General features: G+C 50.1%; 14 protein-coding genes across 14 annotated transcripts; 5 read left to right on the forward strand and 9 right to left on the reverse strand.

Moving 5' to 3' along the window:
* Window positions 1-575: 575 nt before the first annotated feature.
* LTR84_004433 (uncharacterized protein) lies at window positions 576-957 on the forward strand (the record flags this gene model as incomplete). Its single annotated transcript, XM_064848010.1, has 2 exons — window positions 576-604; window positions 666-957. 2 exons carry the CDS (start codon window positions 576-578, stop codon window positions 955-957), a joined length of 321 nt encoding a protein of 106 aa, XP_064704549.1.
* Window positions 958-1,319: 362 nt separating this feature from the next.
* Window positions 1,320-2,501, reverse strand: LTR84_004434 (uncharacterized protein; the record flags this gene model as incomplete). The annotated part of the gene is made up of 1 exon (XM_064848011.1): window positions 1,320-2,501. One exon carries the CDS (start codon window positions 2,499-2,501, stop codon window positions 1,320-1,322), a length of 1,182 nt encoding a protein of 393 aa, XP_064704550.1.
* Window positions 2,502-3,001: 500 nt separating this feature from the next.
* Window positions 3,002-4,342, reverse strand: LTR84_004435 (uncharacterized protein; the record flags this gene model as incomplete). Its single annotated transcript, XM_064848012.1, has 1 exon — window positions 3,002-4,342. The coding sequence occupies one exon, from the start codon at window positions 4,340-4,342 to the stop codon at window positions 3,002-3,004; it is 1,341 nt and encodes a 446-aa protein (XP_064704551.1).
* Window positions 4,343-5,053: 711 nt separating this feature from the next.
* On the forward strand, window positions 5,054-6,762 carry LTR84_004436 (uncharacterized protein; the record flags this gene model as incomplete). The annotated part of the gene is made up of 4 exons (XM_064848013.1): window positions 5,054-5,380; window positions 5,452-5,648; window positions 5,724-5,982; window positions 6,040-6,762. The coding sequence occupies 4 exons, from the start codon at window positions 5,054-5,056 to the stop codon at window positions 6,760-6,762; spliced, it is 1,506 nt and encodes a 501-aa protein (XP_064704552.1).
* A 582-nt stretch (window positions 6,763-7,344) lies between these two features.
* LTR84_004437 (uncharacterized protein) lies at window positions 7,345-8,427 on the reverse strand (the record flags this gene model as incomplete). The annotated part of the gene is made up of 1 exon (XM_064848014.1): window positions 7,345-8,427. One exon carries the CDS (start codon window positions 8,425-8,427, stop codon window positions 7,345-7,347), a length of 1,083 nt encoding a protein of 360 aa, XP_064704553.1.
* A 1,271-nt stretch (window positions 8,428-9,698) lies between these two features.
* LTR84_004438 (uncharacterized protein) lies at window positions 9,699-10,751 on the reverse strand (the record flags this gene model as incomplete). The annotated part of the gene is made up of 1 exon (XM_064848015.1): window positions 9,699-10,751. One exon carries the CDS (start codon window positions 10,749-10,751, stop codon window positions 9,699-9,701), a length of 1,053 nt encoding a protein of 350 aa, XP_064704554.1.
* A 643-nt stretch (window positions 10,752-11,394) lies between these two features.
* LTR84_004439 (uncharacterized protein) lies at window positions 11,395-12,435 on the reverse strand (the record flags this gene model as incomplete). The annotated part of the gene is made up of 2 exons (XM_064848016.1): window positions 11,395-12,192; window positions 12,259-12,435. The coding sequence occupies 2 exons, from the start codon at window positions 12,433-12,435 to the stop codon at window positions 11,395-11,397; spliced, it is 975 nt and encodes a 324-aa protein (XP_064704555.1).
* Window positions 12,436-12,791: 356 nt separating this feature from the next.
* On the reverse strand, window positions 12,792-13,937 carry LTR84_004440 (uncharacterized protein; the record flags this gene model as incomplete). Its single annotated transcript, XM_064848017.1, has 1 exon — window positions 12,792-13,937. The coding sequence occupies one exon, from the start codon at window positions 13,935-13,937 to the stop codon at window positions 12,792-12,794; it is 1,146 nt and encodes a 381-aa protein (XP_064704556.1).
* A 542-nt stretch (window positions 13,938-14,479) lies between these two features.
* On the reverse strand, window positions 14,480-15,138 carry LTR84_004441 (uncharacterized protein; the record flags this gene model as incomplete). Its single annotated transcript, XM_064848018.1, has 2 exons — window positions 14,480-14,882; window positions 15,119-15,138. The coding sequence occupies 2 exons, from the start codon at window positions 15,136-15,138 to the stop codon at window positions 14,480-14,482; spliced, it is 423 nt and encodes a 140-aa protein (XP_064704557.1).
* Window positions 15,139-16,909: 1,771 nt separating this feature from the next.
* LTR84_004442 (uncharacterized protein) lies at window positions 16,910-18,606 on the forward strand (the record flags this gene model as incomplete). The annotated part of the gene is made up of 7 exons (XM_064848019.1): window positions 16,910-17,060; window positions 17,120-17,238; window positions 17,299-17,371; window positions 17,430-17,674; window positions 17,778-17,975; window positions 18,043-18,429; window positions 18,541-18,606. 7 exons carry the CDS (start codon window positions 16,910-16,912, stop codon window positions 18,604-18,606), a joined length of 1,239 nt encoding a protein of 412 aa, XP_064704558.1.
* A 6-nt stretch (window positions 18,607-18,612) lies between these two features.
* LTR84_004443 (uncharacterized protein) lies at window positions 18,613-19,881 on the forward strand (the record flags this gene model as incomplete). Its single annotated transcript, XM_064848020.1, has 2 exons — window positions 18,613-18,616; window positions 18,872-19,881. 2 exons carry the CDS (start codon window positions 18,613-18,615, stop codon window positions 19,879-19,881), a joined length of 1,014 nt encoding a protein of 337 aa, XP_064704559.1.
* Window positions 19,882-20,357: 476 nt separating this feature from the next.
* LTR84_004444 (uncharacterized protein) lies at window positions 20,358-21,128 on the forward strand (the record flags this gene model as incomplete). The annotated part of the gene is made up of 1 exon (XM_064848021.1): window positions 20,358-21,128. The coding sequence occupies one exon, from the start codon at window positions 20,358-20,360 to the stop codon at window positions 21,126-21,128; it is 771 nt and encodes a 256-aa protein (XP_064704560.1).
* Window positions 21,129-21,215: 87 nt separating this feature from the next.
* LTR84_004445 (uncharacterized protein) lies at window positions 21,216-22,580 on the reverse strand (the record flags this gene model as incomplete). Its single annotated transcript, XM_064848022.1, has 1 exon — window positions 21,216-22,580. One exon carries the CDS (start codon window positions 22,578-22,580, stop codon window positions 21,216-21,218), a length of 1,365 nt encoding a protein of 454 aa, XP_064704561.1.
* Window positions 22,581-23,271: 691 nt separating this feature from the next.
* On the reverse strand, window positions 23,272-24,867 carry LTR84_004446 (uncharacterized protein; the record flags this gene model as incomplete). The annotated part of the gene is made up of 1 exon (XM_064848023.1): window positions 23,272-24,867. One exon carries the CDS (start codon window positions 24,865-24,867, stop codon window positions 23,272-23,274), a length of 1,596 nt encoding a protein of 531 aa, XP_064704562.1.
* Window positions 24,868-25,011: the final 144 nt, after the last annotated feature.

Genomic DNA, 25,011 nt, shown 5'->3' on the forward strand with positions numbered 1-25,011 from the left:
AGAACGATCGTGGAGTACCTCAATGGATGGATGTATCTCATGGCACCAACTCCTTGCCGGCTTTCCCTGATACGAGTTTTCCCGCATCATCCGGCTTGGAATCATGACCGGAACTGACCATAGGTGAAACAAAGAGAAGACAGAGTCCTAGTACTCTGACGAATGAGCAGACTAAATTGTCCAGTTTTATGCGTAACTGAGTACTCCAGGCAATAAGGCTGCCCTCCCGTAGCTGAAGGACGAGGCTTAGCGTGGGGGTCTTGCTACCCAGAAACCTATGACCACTTAATGTGAGATATGCTTGCAAAAGGCGCTGTAATTCTGGACGGGACGTGCTCCCGCAGTCTTGTTCTGAGCACAACAATAACCAGTTCGCGAATACGACAAACTCGCTGGCTATGCGGCACCTAGGTTTTCCGTGAGCAGGAGGTCAACTTATATAAGTAGGCCATCCAAGGCTCAAGCCAGGCTCCGATTTCGTATCATGCTCTCCAAGCACCATTCAATGACACAAATCGCTCAAGGCTGGACTCAATCACCCGCATCTGATAACAGCGATACGAGACTTGCTGATCATGGCTGATTCACGTGTTGATCCCAAGAAGTATGAAGAATAGCCCAGGTGATTTATCGAGTCTATGCTTTCTGTGCTGATCATTCCCCAGAATCGAAAGAATCCTCCGTGAGAGATTTCACCCAAGGAAGGAGGAGAGTGGAATGCTCACCATGTTCCTCCACAACGGATCTACAGTCGTGGATTCCATCCAGATGGCACAAGGACGTGAGCTTAGAATGCTCGCCCTTGAAGCATGGAACAAGGCCAAGCCAATGGATCTCGAGCGCCTGAAGAAAGACCCAGACATGACGCAAGGGCTCGAGCGCTACATGGACCAATTGACAATGGCCAATGCAAAGGACATCCAGACGGCGCAGGCACGCCCCCTGGTTGTCGGATGATCTAGGGACAAAACAGAAGGGGCATCTGACGACGGCACGATGCAGGAACCATGTCGACCACGTTGTAATCGTCGATCGGGGCCGTGTGAGGAAAGTACCGCCAAGACATGGTTTTTGTGGGGCGGACCGGCCGGCAAGGACACCATTATGAGGGAACGAATACGAATATGGACCTCAGAACATTCATTCATGATTGCCGATCTATGGTAAAGTTGACCAAGGCATGTCTCTTCATCTGTATCAAAATGTACCAGCCTCTATCCTGTCTACAGATCTTTCTAGCAATCTATATCAACTGTGTCTATGCACCCGAGCAGTCTTTCGTACAATGGATAGTCAAGTAGCCCTTGGTATCATTCAAATCAATCGTTGCGTTTCCAGAAATCCAGTATAGCGGTCGCGATCTGGTCTCCCTTGGTGACAGGGGCCTCGTGGCCCGCATCGAAGGTGACGACCTCAACGTTGCCCAGGAAAGCCTCTTTGGCATCTTCTTCCAACTCGTCCTTAATAATGATTGGATCGTGCTCGCCCAGAACCATCAGTACCTTTTTGGAAGTTCCTTTCTCTGTATTCAACTGACTTAGCTGTCTGCCCACAATACGCCACCGTTCGTGTTGTTCTCTCACGGGTCCATAACGAATGCTTGAAATGAACGCAGGGACAAATCCCGGATGGTTATCGACTTGATGGGCCACCGCCTTGACAACCGTAACATTCGGGTATTTCTTAGAAAGGACAGCCTGAGAGTTGTATTCGATATTTACCTCAGCTTTGACAGCATTGGTCGCATCGACGTTCTTTCCCTTCTCGTCCGGAGGTGCGGAAAGTGGTGTTCTCAACCTGTTCTTGATGATCCGCTGCAGCAATGGTTCCGGGATAATACCCTCTTGATAAATAATGCGATTTGTCGTGCTGATATGGTGCGGTCTGATCAAGCCAGCAGGTGCGAACAAGATCAAGCTATCAACAAGATCTGGAAAGTAGGAGGTAAACGAAGTGACAACTCCACCACCGAAAGAATACCCAATCATCGAGAATTTGCCAGACCCTGCCCCAGTCCAAGACAGCGGAGAGGACGCCAAGGCAAGCAGAATCTGAGTCGTGAACAGTCGATCATCGTGCAGCAGGTCGCCGGGATTATCGGAATATCCTCGACCGAACAGATCAAACAGTAAAACGCGACATCCATTCTCCGCGAGATTGTTCGCGACCGAGCCCAGAGCAATAGCCGGAGTACTGATGCCGTGCACCAGGATCACCTTTCGGCCATCCTCGGGTCCATACTCGTAGACTCTAATGGACCCGTAAGGCGTGTCGACATCTCTCGCTCCAGGCAAGACGTCAGGCGGGTACGGAAGCGCCGACTTTTCTGCGTCAGATAGAGTCGGTAACAGCGTTCTCTGAGGTGATGGGTGGATGATCGCCTTCTTCGGACTCGTGAACAGGCCTCTTGCAACGACCCCGGCCGAGAAGAGTCCTACTCCCGCAATGATGGCGAATTTCCAATCCAGCGCATTTGGGAATCCCTGAAGCCGCGACGCCATTGCCGACCGCGTCTGGAAAAAGAGATCTTTGTTGTATCATGAAGGGTTGGAAATAAAGTACTGAGTGTCAAAGCTCCACGGATTAGAAATTCCACTCGATTTTCATCGGTGAATTCGTCATGTCTTGAGCCGAGGCTCGCAGGAGAGAAAAGCTGCCCCATGATTCGTCCGAGATGCTTCCTCTTATCACCATTATTACGCGAGGTGTTGATTGCCTTATTGGATAGAGTCACGTAGTGAGTGACCAGGTTTAGGTGTCTGGCTGCATGTATTGAAGTAGTGTAAAGCCAAGGTACATCGTGCAAAGTGGCCTTGATGAAAAGGTGCTGGCCTTCGTCCGCCTTTCCCAATCATCGCAGTATGACAATGTCGAAGCTGGATATCATGAGTTCTTTCTCAACTTTTATCTACAGAGCCGCCGAACTGGGGTATTCCTATACAAAGGTAGCCTGCCTTGCCGAAACTCCTCGAAATTTTGAGTGTGCCATGTCTCAGGCTAATCATAGCGAGAAGTTCAGAGCCTTGCCGCCTGATTTGTCCTTTCCCTTATTCCTCTTCCGTTTCTTCCTCTTTGACGAACTTTTCTCCTCATCCTCGCTGCTATCATCTACATCGGAATCTTCGCTGTCGGCATCGGAGGACAGATCATGCTTTTCTGCTCGGCCTCGACCGCCTCCCGGTAGGCCTTTAGCCTCCGTCCAGACCTTCACCACATTCCCACCAGAGCTGATCATGCGCCCTTCCACGTCGAAACCCAGGCCAATAGCCCCATCAATTTCGTCATGCTTGACGTCCATTTCATAGATGAGACCGTTCCGCCCTATCCTGGCGAAACGTATGATTCCATCTTCCAGCCCAGTGGCAACGAGCTTGTCGTTAGTCTTCAACCATCCATGACCTGACCCAGCAGGAAGTTCAGCCAGGCTCTCAATGCCAGTGCCATCTCGATGGATCACGATTCTTTCATCGAGATCTCCCCATACACCTCTTTCCCACAGGCTGATGACACCATCACCTTGACCAACCACGACCTTCTCGCCAACACTTGTTCCACCCTTTTTGAGGCCGCGCACGAGAGCAACGCTGGTCAACTCAACCTCTTGATCTTCACTGGTGGCAATTGTGCCTTTTCGTAGATCGGTCACTGCTAGCGTCGTACCACCAACACTAACCCATTGTTTTGAGAATCCGCTTGTACTTGTGTCGCTGGCAGGTAGAGGTATCAATGCATTCACGTGTTCCCTTCCATGGGGTGTCCACACTTGACTTGCTTTTGAGGCCATCTCTCTTCCATTCAGTCTCAGATCTTGTAGACATAGCTTCCCCGAGTCTGTCGCTAAAAGGAGGGTCTGTGGGGAGAGCGCATGTATAACAGTCGGTCCGTCATCGTCTTCCGCATCGGCACTTTGTGGAATGGCGATCTTGCTCACGACTCTTCCAGTCTCTGTGAGGAAGGCCTTGACAAGACCATCCGAACCAGCCGAGTAACATATCTCTCCATCGTGATTGAATGCCAGAGTCCGACATGACCCTTTGTGTCTTCTTGTCTGCCAAAATGTATCGATCGAACCACGTCCACTTTCCGAAAGGCTTGTTGTTGAGGACCTCCGTAGAGAAGAGGTTATGTGACTGCTTCCATTGCCATTTACGCCATCGTTCAGTTGGACTGGAGAGGCAGAACCATCATCGGAGTCGTCATCTAGGGAGTCAGTCTCTGCTGGAAGCTTGTACGCTTGAACGTGACCCGAAGACAGGCCGATGAGGAAGAGAGGTTCGGAAGGATGGACGACTTGTGCGAAAACATCCGATTGGAGAGGTACGGTGCAAATTGTGTCAAACATGGCTGCATCTGAGGGTGTACAGGCTTGTCAATTCATCGTGGTGTGAAATTGTGCCTCCAGCCATATGCACAACAGCTCCATCGACGGGGTAAAGAAGTCCGACGAAAAAGCCGATTCTAAAAATTTTGGAGGACGGTTGGAGCGCGGTTCTTTAGGCGGTCGCGACTCGTGACTTGCTGGTCCGCACCGACCTGGTGAGCGCCCAGAATGTTGCTCCGGGGACCTGGTGCGGGTGATGAGCCAAGCCTGAGATGCCTAAAGACCAGGTGAGCCTAAGACAACAATAGGTAAGCTTGGTAGTGCGGGATGCCGACAATTTAGTTAAAGCTTAAGTTGTACTGATCCCCTTTTCGGGGTGTCTGTTGGCGCCATTCTGCATGATCGCCTGAGGCGTGCTTCGTCCTTTTGGCAGCCTTCCATGGAGATCATCGGTTTCGTCAACATTCAAACGACTAGGTGGGTATTCCTCGTAAGCATCCGCAGGAGTCAAGTGTGGTTCCCCAGGCATCCAGCGCAGATGACAAGGGTTGTTCAACTTTTGCAGTGTCTCTTCTTGTTGCGGTATTACGCCCACCTTCCTGCCTGAATTTGTCTCAGGCTCCCAGGCAATTCGTTGCTCGTAAGCTTCAGACATAAAGCTTCATCTCCCCTTCGAAGCCAAGATCACTCACTACTGCATCAAATCTGGACAAGTTTTGCACATATTAAATCATGAGTTCAGACGAGATTTCAGATGCGAACACTGAAGTCGACATCGATGTCAACGAGACGACAGCTTTGCTGGCAGGTCCCGGAAAGCTGCTAGCCTCGTTGAACAACGAAGCTGACGAAAATGCGTTTACCGGAAGCTCATCGCCGGGGATCTCATCGCCGGATGAAGGTGATAAAGCCTTGCCAAAAGGCCAGATATTCTTCCTCTGTCTTGCCCGAGTAGTTGAACCGATCGCATTCTTCTGCATTTTCCCTTTCATCAACAAGATGATTTGGGATACGGGCGAGGTAGCTAAGACTGATGTGGGCTTCTACAGTGGTTTGATAGTACGTTGCCCCCGCTCCACACAGTCCTGACCACAGTTACCTACTTGCAGAGATTGATTGGTTTGAGCTAGGAATCTCTATTCTCTTTGACTCAAATGTTCGTGATGATACCTTGGGGCTGGGCTGCCGACCGTCTGGGTAGACGACCTGTACTGGTCTTCTCCTTGGGAGGAATTACAATCGGGACAGCTCTGTTTGGGCTTAGTCAATCTATATGGCAGATGATACTGCTAAGGTGCTTCTCCGGACTGTTCGCTGGCACTATAGTGTAAGTTCTTGCTAATCCCTAATCAAGCTTGATATAATTGTCCTTCTAAAGTCCACAAGGCTGACTACTTCCCAGAACTATCCGTACTATGCTTTCGGAGAACTCGACTCCCAAAACCCAGGCCCAGGCTTTCAGCTATTTTGCCTTCGCCAGCAACATGGGTATATTCATTGGACCTGTAGTGGGAGGGGTCTTTGCCGATCCAGCAAAGCAATATCCAAAGCTTGTGGGCAAGGTTAAATTCTTTGAAGACTTCCCCTATGCGCCGCCAACCTTTGTTACTGGTGCCATAGCGTTTGTTGTCACTATTGTCTCTGCCATTTTCATTAAAGAGGTGTGAATCCGCCAAGATGCTGTATTTGATACCCAGATTCTGACACACACAAAACAGACTCTCATCAAGACCGGCGAATCGTCGTCGACACGTTCATCCACCAAGCGCATGTCAACTCTGGAACTCCTCAGGGCACCAAATGTTGGCATGACGCTCTATCTGTACGGCCACATTATGATCCTCGCGTTCTCATTCACGGCCATCATGCCCGTCTTCTACTTCACACCGGTGGAACTCGGCGGCTTCGGCTTCTCCCCAGCTCTCATCTCCCTGTACATGGCTGTTGGTGGCCTCTCGCAATCACTGTGGCTGCTCGTGGCCTTTCCATGGATCCAACATCGCATCGGCACCGCCGGCGTGATGAAACTCTGCGCAATCGCTTACCCGGTGTTCTTCCTCTGCTTACCACTCTGCAACATCTTCCTCCGCCTAGGCTGGACGAAACTATTCTGGACGCTCGGTCCCGTCCTGCTCGCGGTAGGTAGTGGTGTCAGCATGTGCTTCACGGCCATCCAGCTACTCGTCAACGACGTGTCTCCGAGCCCTGCGGTGCTTGGAACCCTGAACGCTGTCAATCTGACGCTGGTGAGCGGCTTGCGCGCCTTCTCGCCTGCTCTGTTCTCCAGTTTGTTCGCAATGAGCGTCAAGTCGGGTGTCCTCTACGGTCATCTGATCTGGGTGTTGATGGTGGCGATTGCCATCGGCTTCACTGTTGTCAGTCAATGGACGCCCGTGGTCAACAGGGAGGAAAATGCGCCCCGGCATGAGGATGAGGAATGAGCGGCTTTTTCCGTGGGAGGAGAAAAAATTGACTCTTTAGCACAACACCGGTCTGGGCCCACATGTCTCTGCCGGTGTTGGTCATGAAAGAAGGCACGGCGCCCGCTAGCAATCCGGCCTCATTATCTGCTATGCTTGCATTGCTTCAACGCTCCCACGAGGATGCCCCAGGTAGTGGACATCCTCCTCATCAGATCTTGAGATGAAGTGATAGGTACCGCCTTTCCACAATCGTCATCCAATAATGCAGGCGTGGAGGTCAATCCCGATATACAACCATAGATTTTCGAATGTCGCCTTGCGATCGACTACGGTTTGCTAGATATGAAGATGGGTTATTGAGTACCAAGGCATATGGGAAAACCTCATTCGGAGCAAAAACTTTACACATTGGCATAGATATTCGGTTTCTCGTATAGACGAAAATCTGGATCGTGCAGCGTTGGCAATTACTAGATGAGAAATATTGAGGCGATGGGAATTAAAACCTGTCCCAGATTTCAGTGCGAATGGGTGATATTTCTTGTCTGCTCCAATATCGGAAAGTCATCATAAACCGCAATCAAATTTTGTCATTGATATCTATAGATCAGCCCTTGCATCCTCACCAGCCCAGGCTCGCCTGATCAGTTCCCTGATCGGCCCCTTCTCGACTTTCCTCGGGTTGGGATATTGATTGCTCACGGCAATCTCTGCAGCCTTGTCGATATCCTCCTCCTTCATACCGTAGTCCTTCAAGGCTCTCTTGACCTTCAATTTCCCCAACAAGATATTCAGGCCTTTGGTCGCATCACCGTCGCTTTCTGGAAGAGCGGAGGCCAACTTGGCCATTGCATCGGGGATCGAGGGGGCGTTGTATGAGAGTGCGTGGGGTAGAACGATGGTGTGTGTCTCGGCATGTGGAAGGTTGAAGCTGCCTCCCAATGTGTGGCAGAGTTTGTGGTGCAATGCCATGGCTGAACTACCTAGGCAGACACCGCACAACCAAGCCCCGTATTGTGCCTTCTCACGGGCAGACTGAGAAGAAGGGTCTTGGATGATTTCGGGTAGGGACTCGGCGAGGGATTTGGTGCCTTCGAGAGCTAGGAGAGAGATGATTGGATTTTTGTTCTGGGCGTATAATGCTTCCACGGCATGAGCGATGGCATTGACGCCGGAGGTTGCACTTAGAGAGCTCGGGAGTGTCATGGTCAGATCAACATCATAGATGACCACCCCAGGAAGGATTTTGGGATCGGATCTGGTTGTCTTGCGGCCATCCTGCGTTTCTCCCAGAATAGGTGTCATTTCACTGCCGGCATACGTTGTGGGTATGCAAATATGTGGAAGGCCCGTTCGGACAGAGATTGCTTTTCCCAGACCAGTTGTTGAACCTCCTCCTATTGACACAACCACATCGGCAGACTTGGAGTGGAGAAAGGCTAATGCTTCATCGGTGACATTCGAGGGGGTATGCATGGTAGCATTTGAATAGATACCGGCGGGTTCGATAGAGGCAGACTTGAGGATCTTGGCTAGAGCCTCGACTTGATCGACCTGCTGTGGTGTTGACAGGAGTAAAGGTGATTTGAGACCCAGACGTTGGATTTCTTCTGGTAATTTGTTTATACTACCTGGGCCAAATACAACACGCCCAGGGTTTGCATTGTACACAAAAGGATCCATATTGCTCGTGTTTAAAGGTTGTGACTAGTCGCTGTGCGCAGGCGTATTTCTTGGAAAAGTAAGGATATTTCGTAGCAAAAATGGAGACACTGTTCAGTGCTTTGAAGTCGTAACAAAATAATATGGTATGGGAAGCAGTCTGAAAGTTCCGGAGAAAACCCCGCATGGCAGCAGGAGAAAGGGATCTTGAAGGAACAATCATCGGGAAAGGCCCCTCAGATGTCATGCGTGGGGCAGGTTTTCGGATCAGATACCGACGTTCAGGTGCGCTCGTGCATGGTTAAGAGATAACCCGGATGAGGACCCGGTGCGGAAAGATCATGGCCGGCGCTGACCAACACCGAGTAAGGGACTCGTCAATTCAGCCCACCAAAGCTTGCCATGCATAGATACAGGTTGAGACACCCCAGCTAATCGCTAGACCTGCCAACGACTGTCGTAGATTGTTCGACGCTCTTATACCATCATTGTAATCGTTGACAAATGGCACTTTGACTTTGTGATGCCAGAAATCGGTGAGGTGGCTGTAGGCAAATGCCAGGCCAAAGGTGTTTGCGGTGCTTAGTACTAATGACGTTGTCTCTCGAGTCAGAGAAGCAGCAAGAACAACACCGGAAATCAGTGATGAGAGAGTCTGGGATATCAAAGGCAATCAGTACGCTTCTTGTTTTGATTGTGTCTTTGTGAAGCTTACCGCGAGAGCTCCGCTCGTCTGTGTCGTTCTTGTCTTGTGGAGCTGATGTGCCGCTGTGTTCGAGTATTGGGCTGCACGCTCGGTCTGTTCCTCCCGCTTTGAGAGGTTTGAGATAGCAATGACCGAAAAAGTTGCAGTGTAAGCACTGCCAACGACCTGGCCAACGTGGAAAATAGGCAGCAAGAAGGACATTTTCTCTGATCAATCTCAATAATGTTTCGATAATGTTGAGTACAACATTACTTGGGACTGCTTGATAGTGAGCTTTCCATGGATAGGGACTCGGATTGGGTTCGAATCGATGACGTAACGTAGACACGCTCTCACGCTGTTTCTTGGCGCGTCTTTTCGCTCTCAACACGTTCGGGCTCAACCACAGAAGGGAAGGTGCGAATTATTCTTATCTCATCTGGATTCCATCTCACGTGGCTCTATGCCCTGGCTATGAATCTGTGAAAAAGGAGACATCAGATTGCCACGTCTCAAGCAAGTGTTTAATAACCTTTATTCGATCTTGATACTGGATCCTAGGTCCATTCCAATGGCTATTGGAAATGTACCCAGAAGTAAGACAACTCTACCATTTCAAAACCAGTCTTCCAGTGACCTTACCTTCCCGAATACGCGTCAAGGCATCGTTAGCCTCATCTACTGGGATCGTCGTAACAGGAATTGGCAATAGCTTGCCCTGTTTTGCGAGCTCTGCAACTTCCCTCAGATGGCCTGGGTTACCGGTATAATTTCCCATGATCATTGGTGCCTTGAAGATCATCCCAACCAAGGACAGGTTGAGTTCACCACCCATGATTCCCACTTGAACCATTTTCCCTCCCTTTGCCAGAACCTCAAATGCGAGAGCTGCAGTTTGTGTATTACTCACAAAATCTATCGTTCCCAGCACTGGAGCACCAGCAGCGTCTTGAATGTCTTTGGCTGCAGTTTCACTCGAGCTGTCAACTGCAGAGGTAGCACCAGTCTCAATGGCAGCTTTACGCTTGTCTTCAGAGATATCTGCACTGATTATGCGGCGATGTCCAAGGGCCCGCAGCGTGGCGATTGCAGCAAGGCCTAATCCACCCGCACCTATCAGGAGGATTGGGTCATCCGGTTCTAATGGTAGGATTTTGCGAATTGAGCTTAACACAGTAATTCCGGAACATGCAAATGTGCATGCTACCGCCGGGTCCACGTCGCCAGGATCGACGAGAAATTTGGGATGGGGTGCGATGACATGGCTTGCGAATCCACCATTTGAAGCAACACCAAGAGGTCTACCACTGGCGCACAAGTTGTCTTCGCCTTGTTCACATCGTCGACATCTCCCACATCCTATCCAAGGATAAACAATCCGTCGTGAGCCGATTTGTACATCTTGCGCATCCGGCCCAGCGTTCTCAACTACTCCGAGAATCTCGTGCCCAAGTGCGCGTGGGAGCTTCACCCCACGATCGCTCATTTTCAGTCGTTTTCCAAATCCGAGGTCATAATATCCCTCCCAGAAGTGTAAATCAGAATGGCAGACACCACAGTGGGTTACTTTCACCAGGACTTCGGTTCCGACAGGTTCGGGGATGGGACCACTCAACTTCTCTAGTGGCTTCTGGTAATCAACGACTGACCAGGACTCCATTGTGATGATTTAACAGGGCTCTAGTATATTTTGTTAGACCTGAAGAATATTTGGAGATGATGCTACACGAAATAGGACATACCCAAGACATATTTATACGCCCTGTACAACAACCGGCCACATTTCCTGGGCAGCAACTCGTATCCATGGTCTTTCCCCGCATAAGCCAAATAATCCGAGGCATGCCCACAATGCTATCAGCGAGGCTATCGGGGCAGGTGTCCACACTGTTAATAAGATCAGTCTTTCGTTCACATGATCTGGCACTGACACAGGCTTTTAAAAAAGACTACTTGACGCGCACCATGAGCTACACACCAGGAAATTTTGCGAGTTGTTCAGATTCAACCAGTATCCTTCAGTGGGTCACGGTACATTTCGCTTGCGTACATATCAGGATGGTATGTGTTTGCGTCTAGCATGCCAAAATATGATTATTGAATCAATGACCCAGGTTTGAGTCAAATGCGTTGAAGAGCCGTTCATCTACACTGTTGTAAAAAATATGCGCTGACCGAAGAGGGAAATTTGAACTGCAATGATGAGTTATCCGTGATCCACAATCAGCTTGCGCCGCGGCCAACGTTCCACCTACACAAAGTAAGATCTGATAGTCTTGCTGACCCATATCTCAACACTTCCCTTACCCAACTGTGGCGACCTCGACCGGCTTCCCAGGCGGCTGCTGCAGGCGATAATTATTCGCAGTGTGCATGGTGCGCCACTCGCCCGCATTAACAGGCTCATACAATTTCTCCTCACCCTCAGCCAGCGTGATGGGATCAATCGTAGTCTCTGGATCCGGATGCACGAAGAACGGAATACTATAGCGTGCCGGTAACACCACACCAGAAAACCTCTGTGGCGACGGACTAACAACACGGTGCCTCGTCGACTTGACCCTGCCGTTGGTATATCGCTGTAGCAAGTCGGCAATATTGACCAATATCGTGCCTGGGATTGGCGGCGCCGGCACGAAGTTCCCTTCGTGCCAGGGATCTATTTCCAGCCCCCCGGTCTGGTCCTGGAAGAGGAGAGTGCACAGGCCGAAGTCCGTATGTGCGTGGATGCGTGCGTGGCCGGACTGTTCGATGACTTCGCGTGCGATCTCCGGGTAGTGGATCAGGCGTAGCTGTGGGTCTGCGCGTTTGGTGATGGGTTCGAAGAAGTCGTCGCTCAGGTCCATCACCATCGCGAGGCATTTGAGGACGTTCATCGCCAATCTCAGGCATTGGTTGTAGAAGCTGTCGAGAGTGGACTTGAAACTTGGGAGTTCGGATTCCGAGGGGCATAGTCTGTTATTGAAGCGTCGATGCTCATAGCACTCCTTGTGGTCGTGGATGCCTTCAGCCCCGTCGGCCGTGTAGCCTTGGTTGACTTGTGCTTCGGCGAGTTTATACTTGAGCTTCTCCTCCAGGGGAAGCGTGAAGAACGATTTGCTCTGCGTGACTGTGTGTCAATATGGTGGGATACGACATGCCCGCGACGCCTGGGCTTTCGGACGCACCAATTCGAAGATCTCCTCGACTCGGCTCTGCGGAATGCCATGGTCCTTGAGGTAGATGAATCCGACCGTGGAAAAAGCATCGTAGACTTTCTTCGCCACCTCTTTCTGGTCTGCTCGATCTCCCGTGAGGAACTGTTCGAACGACACGACTGGAATCGGAGTCGACTCTTCCGCCATGTCTAAGTCTCTATGCATTGTTTCCTTGATGCAAGGCTGATTTGCGACAATAGCAATGGAAGACAGTTATCGAGATGAAAAACTTCCCACATTTCTGTTCTGGAACATGGCAGGGTTCTTCATACACTCGAGCGGGGTAAGACTCCAAACGTAGGCTTGCCGCAGAGGTGGCAATCATTTTATTCTGGGCAAAGATTAGGTATTAAAAACCCTGTCTTCGCAAGGCGGCTGGTACATACTAGAACAATGCGCTTATCAGGTCCCCAATTCTTGCTAGAGGCCATCATTTGTGTATGTATCTAATGTACCCCAAGTCTGCAGCACTGTTCCGCATGCGAAGTCCAGCTCATCAAGACTCAAACTGGCCATGAATCGGGGAAATGGTGGACCATCATCTCAAATTCATCATTCATGTTAGTATCCCACGGTAGCGCAGCCAGTGGCGAAAAGTCTTGAATAAATGATGGCGTCATGATGTTTTCTGAGTTGGACATAGTAGGGCCAGCAGTCAGACTGCTTGCTAATGGCACAATGCAGGATCTTGAAGATGCCGTGGCAGCCGTCAATTCAGGTGCAATAGTCGTCATTCCAGAAAGCTGTTGCTGAGTTACTGCGGTGGGCTCAGTGTTAGACCTAGCCTGATCACTTGGAGCATGCGAAGGATCGACCATCGGATTTCTTGACGACTGTGAGTATATGAAGTGTTCTTTCCACCGCCACATACAGTCATGCAGAACGCTCATGGATAGTCTGCTCTGAACGACAAGGGGAGATGATAGTGCAGTAGTTGACGCAGACTCATTGCCACCACTTTCGTCCTCCAGTGAGCGGTTTGGCTGCTTTTCGAAGAGCTTTTCGACTGTCCAGAGCTGGGAGAATATCTTGGCCATACGACTTGGCATGTCGTTGCTATCGACTGACATGCTCTTGAGAAGGGAGATCGTGCGGAAGAAGTAAGACTTATAATATTTCTTTGCATTTCTAGCGGCCTCTGGGTTTTTTGAGCCAGTCAGCGGTTCTGACTGTTTTGTGAGGCGAAGAAGGACTGCTGCGGTGAGTGCGGTCATTCGGTAAATATAATGAGGGCAATGCGTGACCAACGACGTTTGTGCATTGACATGCTCGACTAGGTCGATTATTGATGTGGCAGCAATGCCTAGTCTCCCCAGTTGAAGACTGGTAGCAGGGTTCTCCCGATTCGAAAGACAGTGCAGTCGAAGTTGAAGGCGAGTGACGTTGAGGTAGAGTTCTTCCAGACTTGAGAATGTCCGCTCCGATTGGAGTTCATCAAGCTGATTCTCGAAGATGTCCGACATCATCGTCCGTGCGAATTTTGATTGTGCATCCCGTGTCTCCTCGAAAAGGAACGTTGATGGAGAGAACAGTACATTGACCCGGCTCAAAATGCTCCCTAGCTTCATTTCCAGTAGGAGACTTGGCGACACTTTGTCGAGAAGTCCTCGTAGGTCCATCTGTTTTTGCAGTCGATCAGGCGATACCATGATGGGATAGCCAAGTCCACATGCTGCCCTGTTCAAGATAAGTTTACAGCTGCAGACGCGGACAGCAGATGAAGACATACTTCTGATGAATGACGATACAGTAGAACCATAACTCTACCTTCATCGCTATTTCTTCCTGGGTGACGGTCGTTTTCGACCGGCTGTAATCTCGAGAGAAAGTTGGCACATGCAATCCTACCTGTAATGCTAAGTTGATTGCCATCCCAGATAACGTGTATGAAATGTCCTTATGAGTTGAATCCGTTGGAAAGGGGAACGACGATAAGAGCAAAAGACTTTGAATCGCAGGAATGACAGCAGATGGAGGATGGAGAAGAGGTGAAGCCAGTCGAATAATTGGCTCTGCGAGAGAACCAAGAAGAGTCGGGTTCGGCGTGAATCTACGGGCAGCCACCCCAATTACACACCAGAATAGTAAGGGCGACTTATCATAGTATCCATTCGGTGACAAGCTTGGGTAAAGAGACGGTAGGTGCATAGAATAATGTAGATGATATCTGCATAACATGTTAGCGAATGCATCAGTCGCGGGGCCGCTGAGTGACGTGAACGTGCAATTTGAACAATTCGTCAACCTCGTCGGCTTCAACCCTGATACCAGCAAGGACACGAGGTTGAGTGGGATCGTTGCTAGCATTCGGGAGCTGCTGGACCTGGGTGGGTTGTTGATCTGGACTCAAAGGTGTAAACAAGGCTGGTATCTCGTTATGGCTGAAACTCAAGGACTGAGGTCTTGCAGTTGGATCGATGTTCTGTATGCTCTGAGATGAGTGTAAATCTATTGTTGCGGTGTCTTCAGCTACAGTTTTGGCGGCTGAGATGTGGCCCTGGTCATAGGTTTCGTCAATGCGGCCTGGTGGAGACCGGCTGGACTCGAGTTGTTGTTTCAGCAATGCATTCTCCTCGAACAAAGCTTCCGTTCGCCTTAAGGGTGCAGGGTCAGTATCATCAAGTAGTTCTGGGCTGGTCAACGAGCTTCAAATGCCCAACCAACCTTCGTTTGTTGATTCGCTGAAAATTATCGTCAACATGGCACTCTAAATCCATCTTTCGACAACGTGAACAAGGCAGCGGAAAATCTACAGCAGCGCTGCATCGTAACTTCGAGAAGACAGATCAGTCGAGGCGAGGCGATGCTACTATCTGCTGATTTGAAATACCTTTTGTTGCTTGCAACCATTACAAGCTTTGCTTGGATGTCGAGGCATAACTTTTGGTGCCTTTTGCTTGATCCTGAGGAGGAAGACAGCAATATCAAGCCAGCTCTCCGATGTACCTCAACTGGTGTCATCGGCTCTTTGGCAACCCAGCTGTGTTGTCACCAGAAGAGTGTTCTTCTAGAGAAAGCAGACTTGTATGTGATCACGCAGGTAATGCATCAAGCAGGATGTCGCGTCAGGCAAGCGACATGAAAGGGCACCTAGACTTGAGGACGAGATTGCCTGCCTTGGCGCCAAGATGTTAAATCCTACACTTATCGATCTTGACGAACACCTTGGTTCTTTCTACCCATCACGTCCGAAGTACCAAGCACATTGACCAAACAATTCATGGTATTGATTAAAACGCAAGTTGAAGGTCCTCGAAGCGTCACACTCTGTCTCAATTGGCATGAGTGTCTTTCGGCAAACTCACATACTTGGGGCATCTCGAGACTCAGCCAAGTGTACAGAGATCGCCCGAGCCAACTGGCGAAGCCCGGTGGCCTGAGCAGAATGAATGACCATAATGCAGAGGGTTTGTCACAGGTGGGCTGGAGAGGAGAGGCAACGGACACTTTCTCGGCGGCTTCATGGACATCACATCTAGATCAACCTTTCTCGTCAGTGATCTGTTTTTATTCGTGAAGCGCCTCCGCCATGAGTCCATGACCAGAGCTGTGGACGCGGGTTTGGACTAAAGTTGCGAATGCCTGTTCAGTCACTTGAACATATTGGTGGTGGGCCTGAGAACCGATGGCGCTACCTACGCGGCGAGAAGCATAAGATGCGCATTAGTTGTTTGTTTTCTGATGGAAAATGCATATTCATGACGCATTGCTGTACCTGTTCTCGCTAAGAAAGTTTGCAGCCGCTGCTTAAATTATATACTTTCGTGAGACATGGTCTTTAAGTTAGACGAGCTGATGGATTCTCACTCGGGATAGGAGTGCCTGATAGCCGATGCCATAAGAGAATACGCTGGTAACCCAAGGTTTCGGTTGTGGAGGTACAGAGCGCACGATGTACGAGAAGGCAGCAAAAGCGTCCGTTTCTGGACAGTTCTCAGCCAGCCATATTGGAGGCTGGCCAAATCCAGCTCATATGGAACGAGAGTGGACAACCAAGATGGAGTACGGGGCCCACAGAATCCCCGCGAGCCGTCCCCCAAAGATTCTGGCCACGTTGTTGACGTCTTGACTAACACCCATTCGCTCCAATTACTACGCCAGATGTCACTCTGGTTGCTGATTTATTTATGTTTGTTCCCACGGCTCGACAGTGACTTCGACATCGCATCTAGACTCTGGTATTCCCCACTTCTTTGATCGAAATGCCAAAGATGCATGAAAGCTGCCCAATCTGGAGCTCCTTAGTTGGAGAGGGATAAAAATCACGAACTGGACGAATGTGCTACTCTTGGACAAGCGCACTATCACAAGATCGAAATGAACACTACAGCGGGCTGGAGGTCTAGACGGATGTCACAATGGGATGCGTAAGGACGGCTGAACGTTGTCCGGTGTGTGTTCTGGCATCTTCATGATCTGAGCCCTTCCAGAACAAGACTCATTTTGCCACAGCTGAGTTGGGTCCGCATGCGTTATGAAGTATAAGAAGTCATGATTCCTTCCAGTCTGCCTTCAGACTCGTTACTTGTGGATTGTTGAACAAATCAGTACATTCTCCACTTCAAAAGTCTGAAGCCGTGACATCTCGCTCCAGCTCCAGTCCATTTACATTAGTCTCGATATGGGTCAGGATTGGGCACCAACCTCAGACGAAGAGAAGTCGCTTAAAGATGCCATCACTGCTCTTCAGACCTCTATTGTCTCGGTCGCAAAGACTGGTGACCAAGCCGATGCAGGCAGCAGATTTGTACTCAACTCCAAGGACTTCTATGGTTTGTAAAATTGCTTACTAGCAGATGAAGAGGACTGTTGCTGAGAGAGGCACTTCTAGATGTTCGAGCTTACATTATGAGCGGCAAGGAACTTCCTAGCGCTGATTATGAGTTCGACAGCCGCTTTGGCGGAAACTCGTTCGGGGATATCGTAAACTTCGACAACGAAATCTACTCAGTAAGTCTCATCCTATGCTGTTTCACCGTCTCTACATGCACGCACTGATGGATCACATAGTTGACACGGAAGACGATGGTAGAGGTTGGAACTACTTGCCAAGAATATTACAACAATCAACTCTCTAGACTAAGTGGGTGGGCTGATGAGGATTCTAGACCAGTGGAAAGTTTTGCTAATCAATTTCTTAGTTAATGCTCTATCTCCAGCAATCCAGTATGCCGAGAACACGACTGAAAATCTCTACAGGGCAGAACAGATCAATCTCAAGCATCAATTTGGGATTTTACTTCAAGATAAATACAAAAGCCGGGCAGATCAGGACGGGGAATTTAATGAAGCAAGGGAGGCGGGTCTCATGACTTGCGAGATGGTGAAGGAAGATGCCTCGAACAAGAAGAGAGAAATTGATGACATCCGGGCAACGCTGATCTCAGTAAGCCAATTCCGCCCGAGTCAAGGTCTGTGTATCGCATAGAGACCAGTCCGAAATCCGAGCTCCCAGATTTGAATCTTTCACGGCTGACATAGAAACGTAGCTCAAATCTAAGACACAAGCCTTCCAACCTGATGTTCAGAAAGTTATCAAGCAATTCAAGGCAGGTCCAGCGGAAAACAGCTCGAACGATCAGGCAGCAAAGCGGCCATATCTCGACCGACTTGACGCCAAGTATAACACTAAGCTCAGCGAGACCAAAAAGCAGCTTGAAGGGGTGAGGATAAAGAGCTCAGACTTGGTGAGTAGCTTCATAACCTTGTTTTCATCCGCTCTGAGGAATTTTACCCTGATGGATTGATAAACAGAACACAAAGCCTGGTATGGCTGTGGGATTGGCCCAGTGGCCTGGTCTCGGATGGATCCCACTGGATATCGCCCGGACAGATAGCTTGAAAAGTGCATACAATGAACTCGAGGGAGTGATTAATGAGGGAGAAAGAGAAAATAACGAGAGGACGAGGCTTGCCACGAATGTCAGCATGCTGATAGAACAATCTTCCGATATTGATGGCAAGTTGTCAAACTTGATAACCGCCCTGGGGAAACTCAGCGACTTTTTCGGAACTCAGGTCACTTGCGTTCAGAAGATAGATTCTTACCTGAATCGCGTGAGTGGCAACCCTGACAGTGCGAGCAATCGCCGAGACTTCGTCTTGAATGGCTTGACGAAGACTGCAGATTTGCTTCAAGAGGTACATGATCCCTATCCTTCCTCTGTCCGTCGTGCTCTTATCCCCTCCTTTCCTCACCCCACAAAGGTCACGTCAATGAAAGTCTCTTGCTGATCTGGCATAATGGCATAGCTCAAGAAAACCGCAGAAGAATTTCAGCGCAACGCTACAGGTGAGGTGCAGATGCGACGCTGGTAGTTTAGGATGCGTACCCCCTGTAGGTACCTAGTTATGTATCCCGTCACGATGGACTCATGTGCCAAGACACTATCACATGACTTTACTTAAAGCGGCATGACAGCCTTATCGATAGCAGAATTCCCCTCTAATTGCTACCCCACGCCTTTTCGGATGCTACCCAGTGCATCTTGATACTACGTTCGACTCTTTCTCGTGCGCTTTTGCCGGTGAATAATTTATTCTTCTTCTGGCTGCTATTTCTTTGATTTGTTTCTCCCCCTAGTTGCCTTTGCTTCCATAATGGCCCCTTCCCGAGTGTCACCGGAGCCCGGACAAGGCGAGAGTGCCGCGGGATTGACCTCGAAACAAATCGCCTCATTCTGGCGCGATGGCTACCTCATAATACCATCCTATCTTTCCAAGCAGACATGTCTAGAGCTCTTGTCTAGGACAAACCAACTTCTCATCGACTTTCCCCTTGCAGATCACCCGCTCACGCGCTTCACGACCGGGACCGATGACAACGGAGACTCAACCTCGGCCAAACACGTCGGAGACGACTATTTCCTCTCCTCTGGTGACAAAGTCCGGTTCTTTTTTGAAGAAGATGCTTTTGACGCAAAGACTGGAGACCTGAACAAGCCTAAAGAGAGGGCCATTAATAAGATCGGCCACAACTTGCATGGTATTGTCCCCGAATTTGGCAATGTTTCACATCAGGGCGAGACAGGGCGCAGGAATGCTGCTATTGCGAAAGATCTGGGCTACAAAGATCCCAGATTACTGCAAAGTATGGTGATATGCAAACAGCCTGAGATTGGTGGTGCTGTCCCACCCCACCAGGACAGCACCTTTCTCTACACAGATAAGCCGTCCGCCGTTGGATTTTGGATCGCGCTGGAAGACGCAACAGTGGAGAACGGATGCCTGAGTTTCTCTCCCGGCAGTCATCGGAGGGCTCCAATAAAGGAGAGATTCGTAAGGAGGCCGGACGGGCTGGGGACGACATTCGAGCCAGTGCCCGAGGACAGCAGATGGCCTCGAGGTCTCCAGAACGATCATGACGTGGCGCCGCAGGATCAAGAAGAATACGCCCTGGGTGAGGTCGAAGCGGGAACTTTGGTCCTCATCCATGGCAACATCTTGCACAAATCGGAGAAAAACCTGAGCCAGAAAGGTAGGATCATTTATACTTTCCACTGCATCGAGGGCGAGGAGCATTACGACGAGAAGAATTGGTTGCAGATACCAGGGGGACCCACGGAGTTTACCAAACTGGATGGCAAGGCATGATATAGTTGTAATCGTAGTTGTGAATGAGTCACAGATGGAAACTGTATATCAACACATCGTCTCAGGCCACCACTCGATGGAAGATTATCGGGCCGTTGAATCGGTGTCGAAGTCAAGACGAAACCAATCGGAGATAGCGTGGATGATTAGGTGCATATTGCGACTTGAAGTGTCTTGCCGTGACGTATGATGCATGATCAACAACAATAAAACACTAGCAACAAGTAGTACTTAATCGTCGTGGTTGCCACATCTCATGGTCACCGCTGATCGTGAACGGCCAAGCCGATCATATCAACTCTTTTCATCTTTCCACTTGATCCTCATCATCATCCCCACGAAATCATATCCAATTCTGCTCAAGCCACCCTGACGCACAATTATCAAGAAACGTATCACTTGAGTATCGCTCCACAGCACATTACGAATTCAATTTCAAGCTATCAAGCCAAGTCCACGAATAAGGTCTTCCCAAAATGTCACGACCAGGCCTCCAACACCGGCCCTCGAGCATCGCCGCCGCCAACAAAACCATCATCCTCGTGACGGGTGGCAATGCAGGGATCGGCTACGAGATCGTCAAGTCCCTCGCGCAGAGTACCGCCGGCAACTGCCAGATCTTGCTTGGATGTCGTGAAACCTCCAAAGGAGAGGAAGCGGCATCTTCGCTCGGTGCGCCCGTCAACGTCAACCCGATCCAGTTGGACATTGAGGACGACACTTCCATCGACCGCGCGTTCCTGGCCATCCAGCAGGTCTTCGGAAAACTGGATGTCCTCATCAATAACGCCGGCACCGCCGCACAGTATCTGTCGAAGGACGCGACGCTGCGCCAGAAATTCGACCACACGTTCTCCGTCAACGTCACGTCCCAGGCCGTCTTGACGGATCGACTGAAGCCACTGTTGGAGAAGGCGAAGCTGCCCAAAGTCATCTTCGTGTCGTCGACCCTGGCGAGTTTGACAGAAACGCTCACATGGAAGCCGGAGCAGGTGTATTCGGGTTATTGGTATAATTCCAGTAAGAGTGCTTTGAATAACCTGGCTGTCTACTATGCCACGACAAATCCTGGTTGGAAGGTCAATGCCGTGTGTCCGGGCCACAGGGCTACGGGCCTCAATGGTTTGCCCATGTCTGATGAGATGGATCCAAAGCATGGTGCCGTTCGGGTCGTGGAGTTGGTGGCTGAGGGACCTGATGGTGTTTCAGGTACTTTTTCGAGAAAGGAGGGCAGAATACCTTGGTGAGATGAGACCATGATGACGATGGCAACCACATAGGAGGAGAAAGGCTGTGGATCCCAGGGCATTTGAATCAGCTGTTGCTCCAACATCTCAATGCGGTAGCAGAGATCGGCGTTCATCTGCTTCATCGCTGTCGACGTTCGAGATATTGCGAGACAGGTGCGTCCGCTCGTACCGAGGTATAGAATAACTCCAATGGCAGATCATACCCCCTAAAAATCCGATCGCATCGTTCTTGAACGCGACCAGTAGACCCGCCGTCACAAGCATGATTGTCCATCTTCGCTTCTTATCCTCGTCTGACAGATCGATGTGCTGGCGTGAGCTACTTTGGGTGTCACCGCTGATCTCCTTGCCCAGGTCCCGTGCCCTTTCCGTGTTGAGTGATTCACCTACACTTGCAAGCTCCAGACCAGCTGCGATGATCATGACGGTCAGCAATGCAAGCGGGAATTTATTCAGTAGAGCAGTCAAACTCCCACCAAACAAGAGACCCAGGACCAGTTTGAACATGCCTAAGATGACAATGCTCGCTCCTGACCGAGCTCCGAAACGGTATTGTGCTGCGAGACCACCAGAACCGTGGCAGACGGGCATTGCTCCAAACCAGCACCCGATCAGATTCATGCCGGCGACACTGACTCCAATGACGGTGACAGATGGAGTTTCGATCTCGGGGAGGAGGTCGGCGGCCAAATGCGTCACAGCAATGATGGAATTGAGAGTCGTCAGAGGCAACTGGCCAATACCCGCATCAAGGATGCCAATCTTCCAGTCTTGCAGAGACGGGATGCGAGCCCCATGAGGATGCCACAGTCGGAATCCAGGGAGATGTTGGCGTTCGTGTACTGCAAGTTGGATGAAGGCAAAGGTAATGCCGACGAGGAATAGCACGAGGGCGTAAGGCAAGACGCGAGGACGTGCATTGATGCTAAACAACAGTAGAAAGGCGCCGATAAGCCAGATGTAGTTATCCGCCCAAGATGGTGCGGTCCAAGACAGGGCCGAAACGGCCTTCGAACCCGCTGCAATCATCAGACTCAATCCTGCCCCGACTTGAATTCCCTTGACAACCGGGATGGGGATTACCCTGGTGAACCACGACAAGATCCCGGTCAGGCTGAAAACGAGAATACAGGTGGCCACGAAGATGCCTGCTGCGGCTGTCTGTCCCGCTGTGAGCGACTTCAAAATCGCAACTGCGGCAATGGCCTTCATCGGCTGGACTGGCAATGGAATCCCGAAGACCATTCCAGTGAGGATGTTGTAGAGTCCGGTCAGGACCAGGGTCGTCGTGAGAGAGATTTGCCGTCCTTCTGTCAGTTCGATGACAATGGGCAGGAACGTGCCCAAGTCGCCGAGTGAGCCGGATATCTCGGTCCATGGCTGTCGTCGAAAGGTGGACAAATTGTGGGTGAAGACCCGTCGTAGGTGCTGTTGGTGTCGTGTGCTCATGTTGTCTAGCCGGTCAGCTTTCACAGATTGAAATATGTGCAGTTTGGACCGAGAATTGTGGTGAAATTGATGGACTTGGAGGTGCTAAAGTCATCAAAGGTCGTCTGTCACAAGCCGATTCCGCAGTAAATGGTTAACAGCCTTGTGTCACAGAACTGGAGGTGGGGATAATCGAATATTTCGCTGTCAAGTCCAGGCTGACGGAGTAGTCCGCGGTAGCCTAATGTCATGAGGAGAAGAATGAAACTTCGTGGCACAGAGTTTGACAGCCTGTACTGGCATATGGCCGGGTTAAATAACTGGAGTAGAATAAAAAGATAGCGCTATCGCAGAGGTTGAAAAGATGGATACTTTAAGGCGAAACGTTCATGAGGAAGAGATAGGCAAGGCTACGTGCGCGTTGTTATTTATGTCATGCAGCGGATGGCGCCGGGAATTCGCCTACATGCTTGTAATTTCACCCGAAGATATTGGGACTTTGCCTGCCTACTTAGTCAGCTAGTCTCACCTTTTGATACTTCAATACTTTTGAGAGCTCTCCATAGTTAGATACCTGGGTGTATGATCTACCTGTATGGCTATTGCCCCTTGTGCTCGAGTTTCGAGTCCATTCATACAATAGATATTGTGCTTGGGGGGTTTTAGGACCCTAACTGGATCACTTGAGACTCGTCTCGTCGTTCTGAAAGCGTCATGACGATACTGGCGGTGTCCCAATGTAGGTGTAATTGCTGGCATAAAAGTTCAAATATGTTGGCTCCGGTCGTGGACCGGTAAGGTCTTCGATGGCAGATCCGTATTTGATTAATAGGTCTTCCCTAAACGCCGTTTGAATCAGCCCAATGCCGAATGGCACTCCTTTACCGTCAACTCCGACCGGAACAGTAATCATTGGATATCCAGCCTTTGCCGCAATGGAAACAGAAACACCACCATCCACGGATATGGGCACAATAAGGCCGTCTAAATCGCCTTCTGAATGCGTCAGTGCAGCATCGATGCCTTGTTCGCGTGATTTGAGACGAATGTATTCAAAGGCTTTCGTGTACTGCTCTTCACTCTCATTCTTTGCCTCGAGACAGCGATCGAAGTTGTCCTGGCCTGTCGGCCAGGCCAGGTGAGTGCCAGGAACCCCACCTTCTGTGTGAGTGTGATCGATGTTATACTTAACGATGTCCTCAAGCGTCAAGATGCTGCTCTCGTTATGTTCGAGTCCGGTTAGGTATTCTTTGAGCCCGTGGTAGAACTCGGTTTTGACAACCTGAAATTCAGAAAGACTGGACCCAGTGTAGCCTTCCGCATAGTCCCAGTCCCAGCCATCAGGGGGTATGATATCCTCAGCACTAGGAAATTCAACCTCATAGACTTTTGCACCAGTATCTTTGATCTTGCTTACAAGCTCGATTAGCGCTTCGTATTCTGCCGCCTGTTCCGCATTGTCCCTGGCACTGTTCCAGACTCGGTTCATAGGCATTCCGAACCTGGCATTTATTAACATCTCCTTACTCGCTAGGAGTGAAGAATAGTCCGGATTCAAGCTGGAAGGGCGACTGTTGGGATCGGCCAGCACCTCGAGGACAAGAGCAACATCTTCAACGCTTCTTCCAAATGGACCAACGGTGTCAAGACTCTTGGCTTCTGGAATGACTCCGGTCGTGGATGTCAACCCTACAGTCGGTTTGATTGACACAAGCCCGCACCTGTCCGCTGGAAACATTAAGCTGCCATCTGTTTCGGTCCCAATGCTAAAGGCACAGAAATTGGCCGCGACAGCGCTTGCGCTACCACTGCTACTGCCACCGGGATGCTCGGCCAGGTTGTAAGGATTTCTGTTTTGTCCGCCGCGACTCGAGTAGCCTTCCGAATAATAACTCGAGCGCATTGATGCCCACTCACTTAGGTTTGCCTTGCCAAGCAATATACAACCAGCTGCTCGAAGCTGGGCAACAACGTCAGCGTCGGCTGGAACCCTTGTGCCTATGAGTGCGAAGCAGCCTGCCGTAGTTTGCATTCCATCCTTGGTGGCAATGTTATCCTTCACGAGGAACGGGATGCCGTGGAGCATGGATCGGACAACCCCATTGCTACGTTCTGTATCAAGGTCAATCGCTATGGAGAGCGCTTCTGGATTGGTCTCGATGACGGCTTTTATGCATGGGTTGAGCACGTCCATGCGATTTAGGTAGCATTGGGTGAGATCTTGAGATGTGAATGATGCTGTGGTAAGATGTTGTTGGAGCTCACAGATGGTCAACTCTTCGACCTCGATGCCTCTGCAGAGAAGCATTTTGGAAGGATGTGGAAAAAACTTTGCTACTGGTATATAAAAACATTTCTTTCTTTCCAGCGTCCTTTTTGTACTATTGAGTCGAATTGGGATGCAGGAGTACAACGGTTGGGTTTGGTGCTAAGCCCAATAGTAATTCGGGGT

This window comes from Exophiala bonariae (assembly GCF_035927105.1).
Source record: "Exophiala bonariae strain CCFEE 5792 chromosome Unknown scaffold_19, whole genome shotgun sequence".
In the NCBI taxonomy this organism is placed as follows: domain Eukaryota; kingdom Fungi; phylum Ascomycota; class Eurotiomycetes; order Chaetothyriales; family Herpotrichiellaceae; genus Exophiala; species Exophiala bonariae.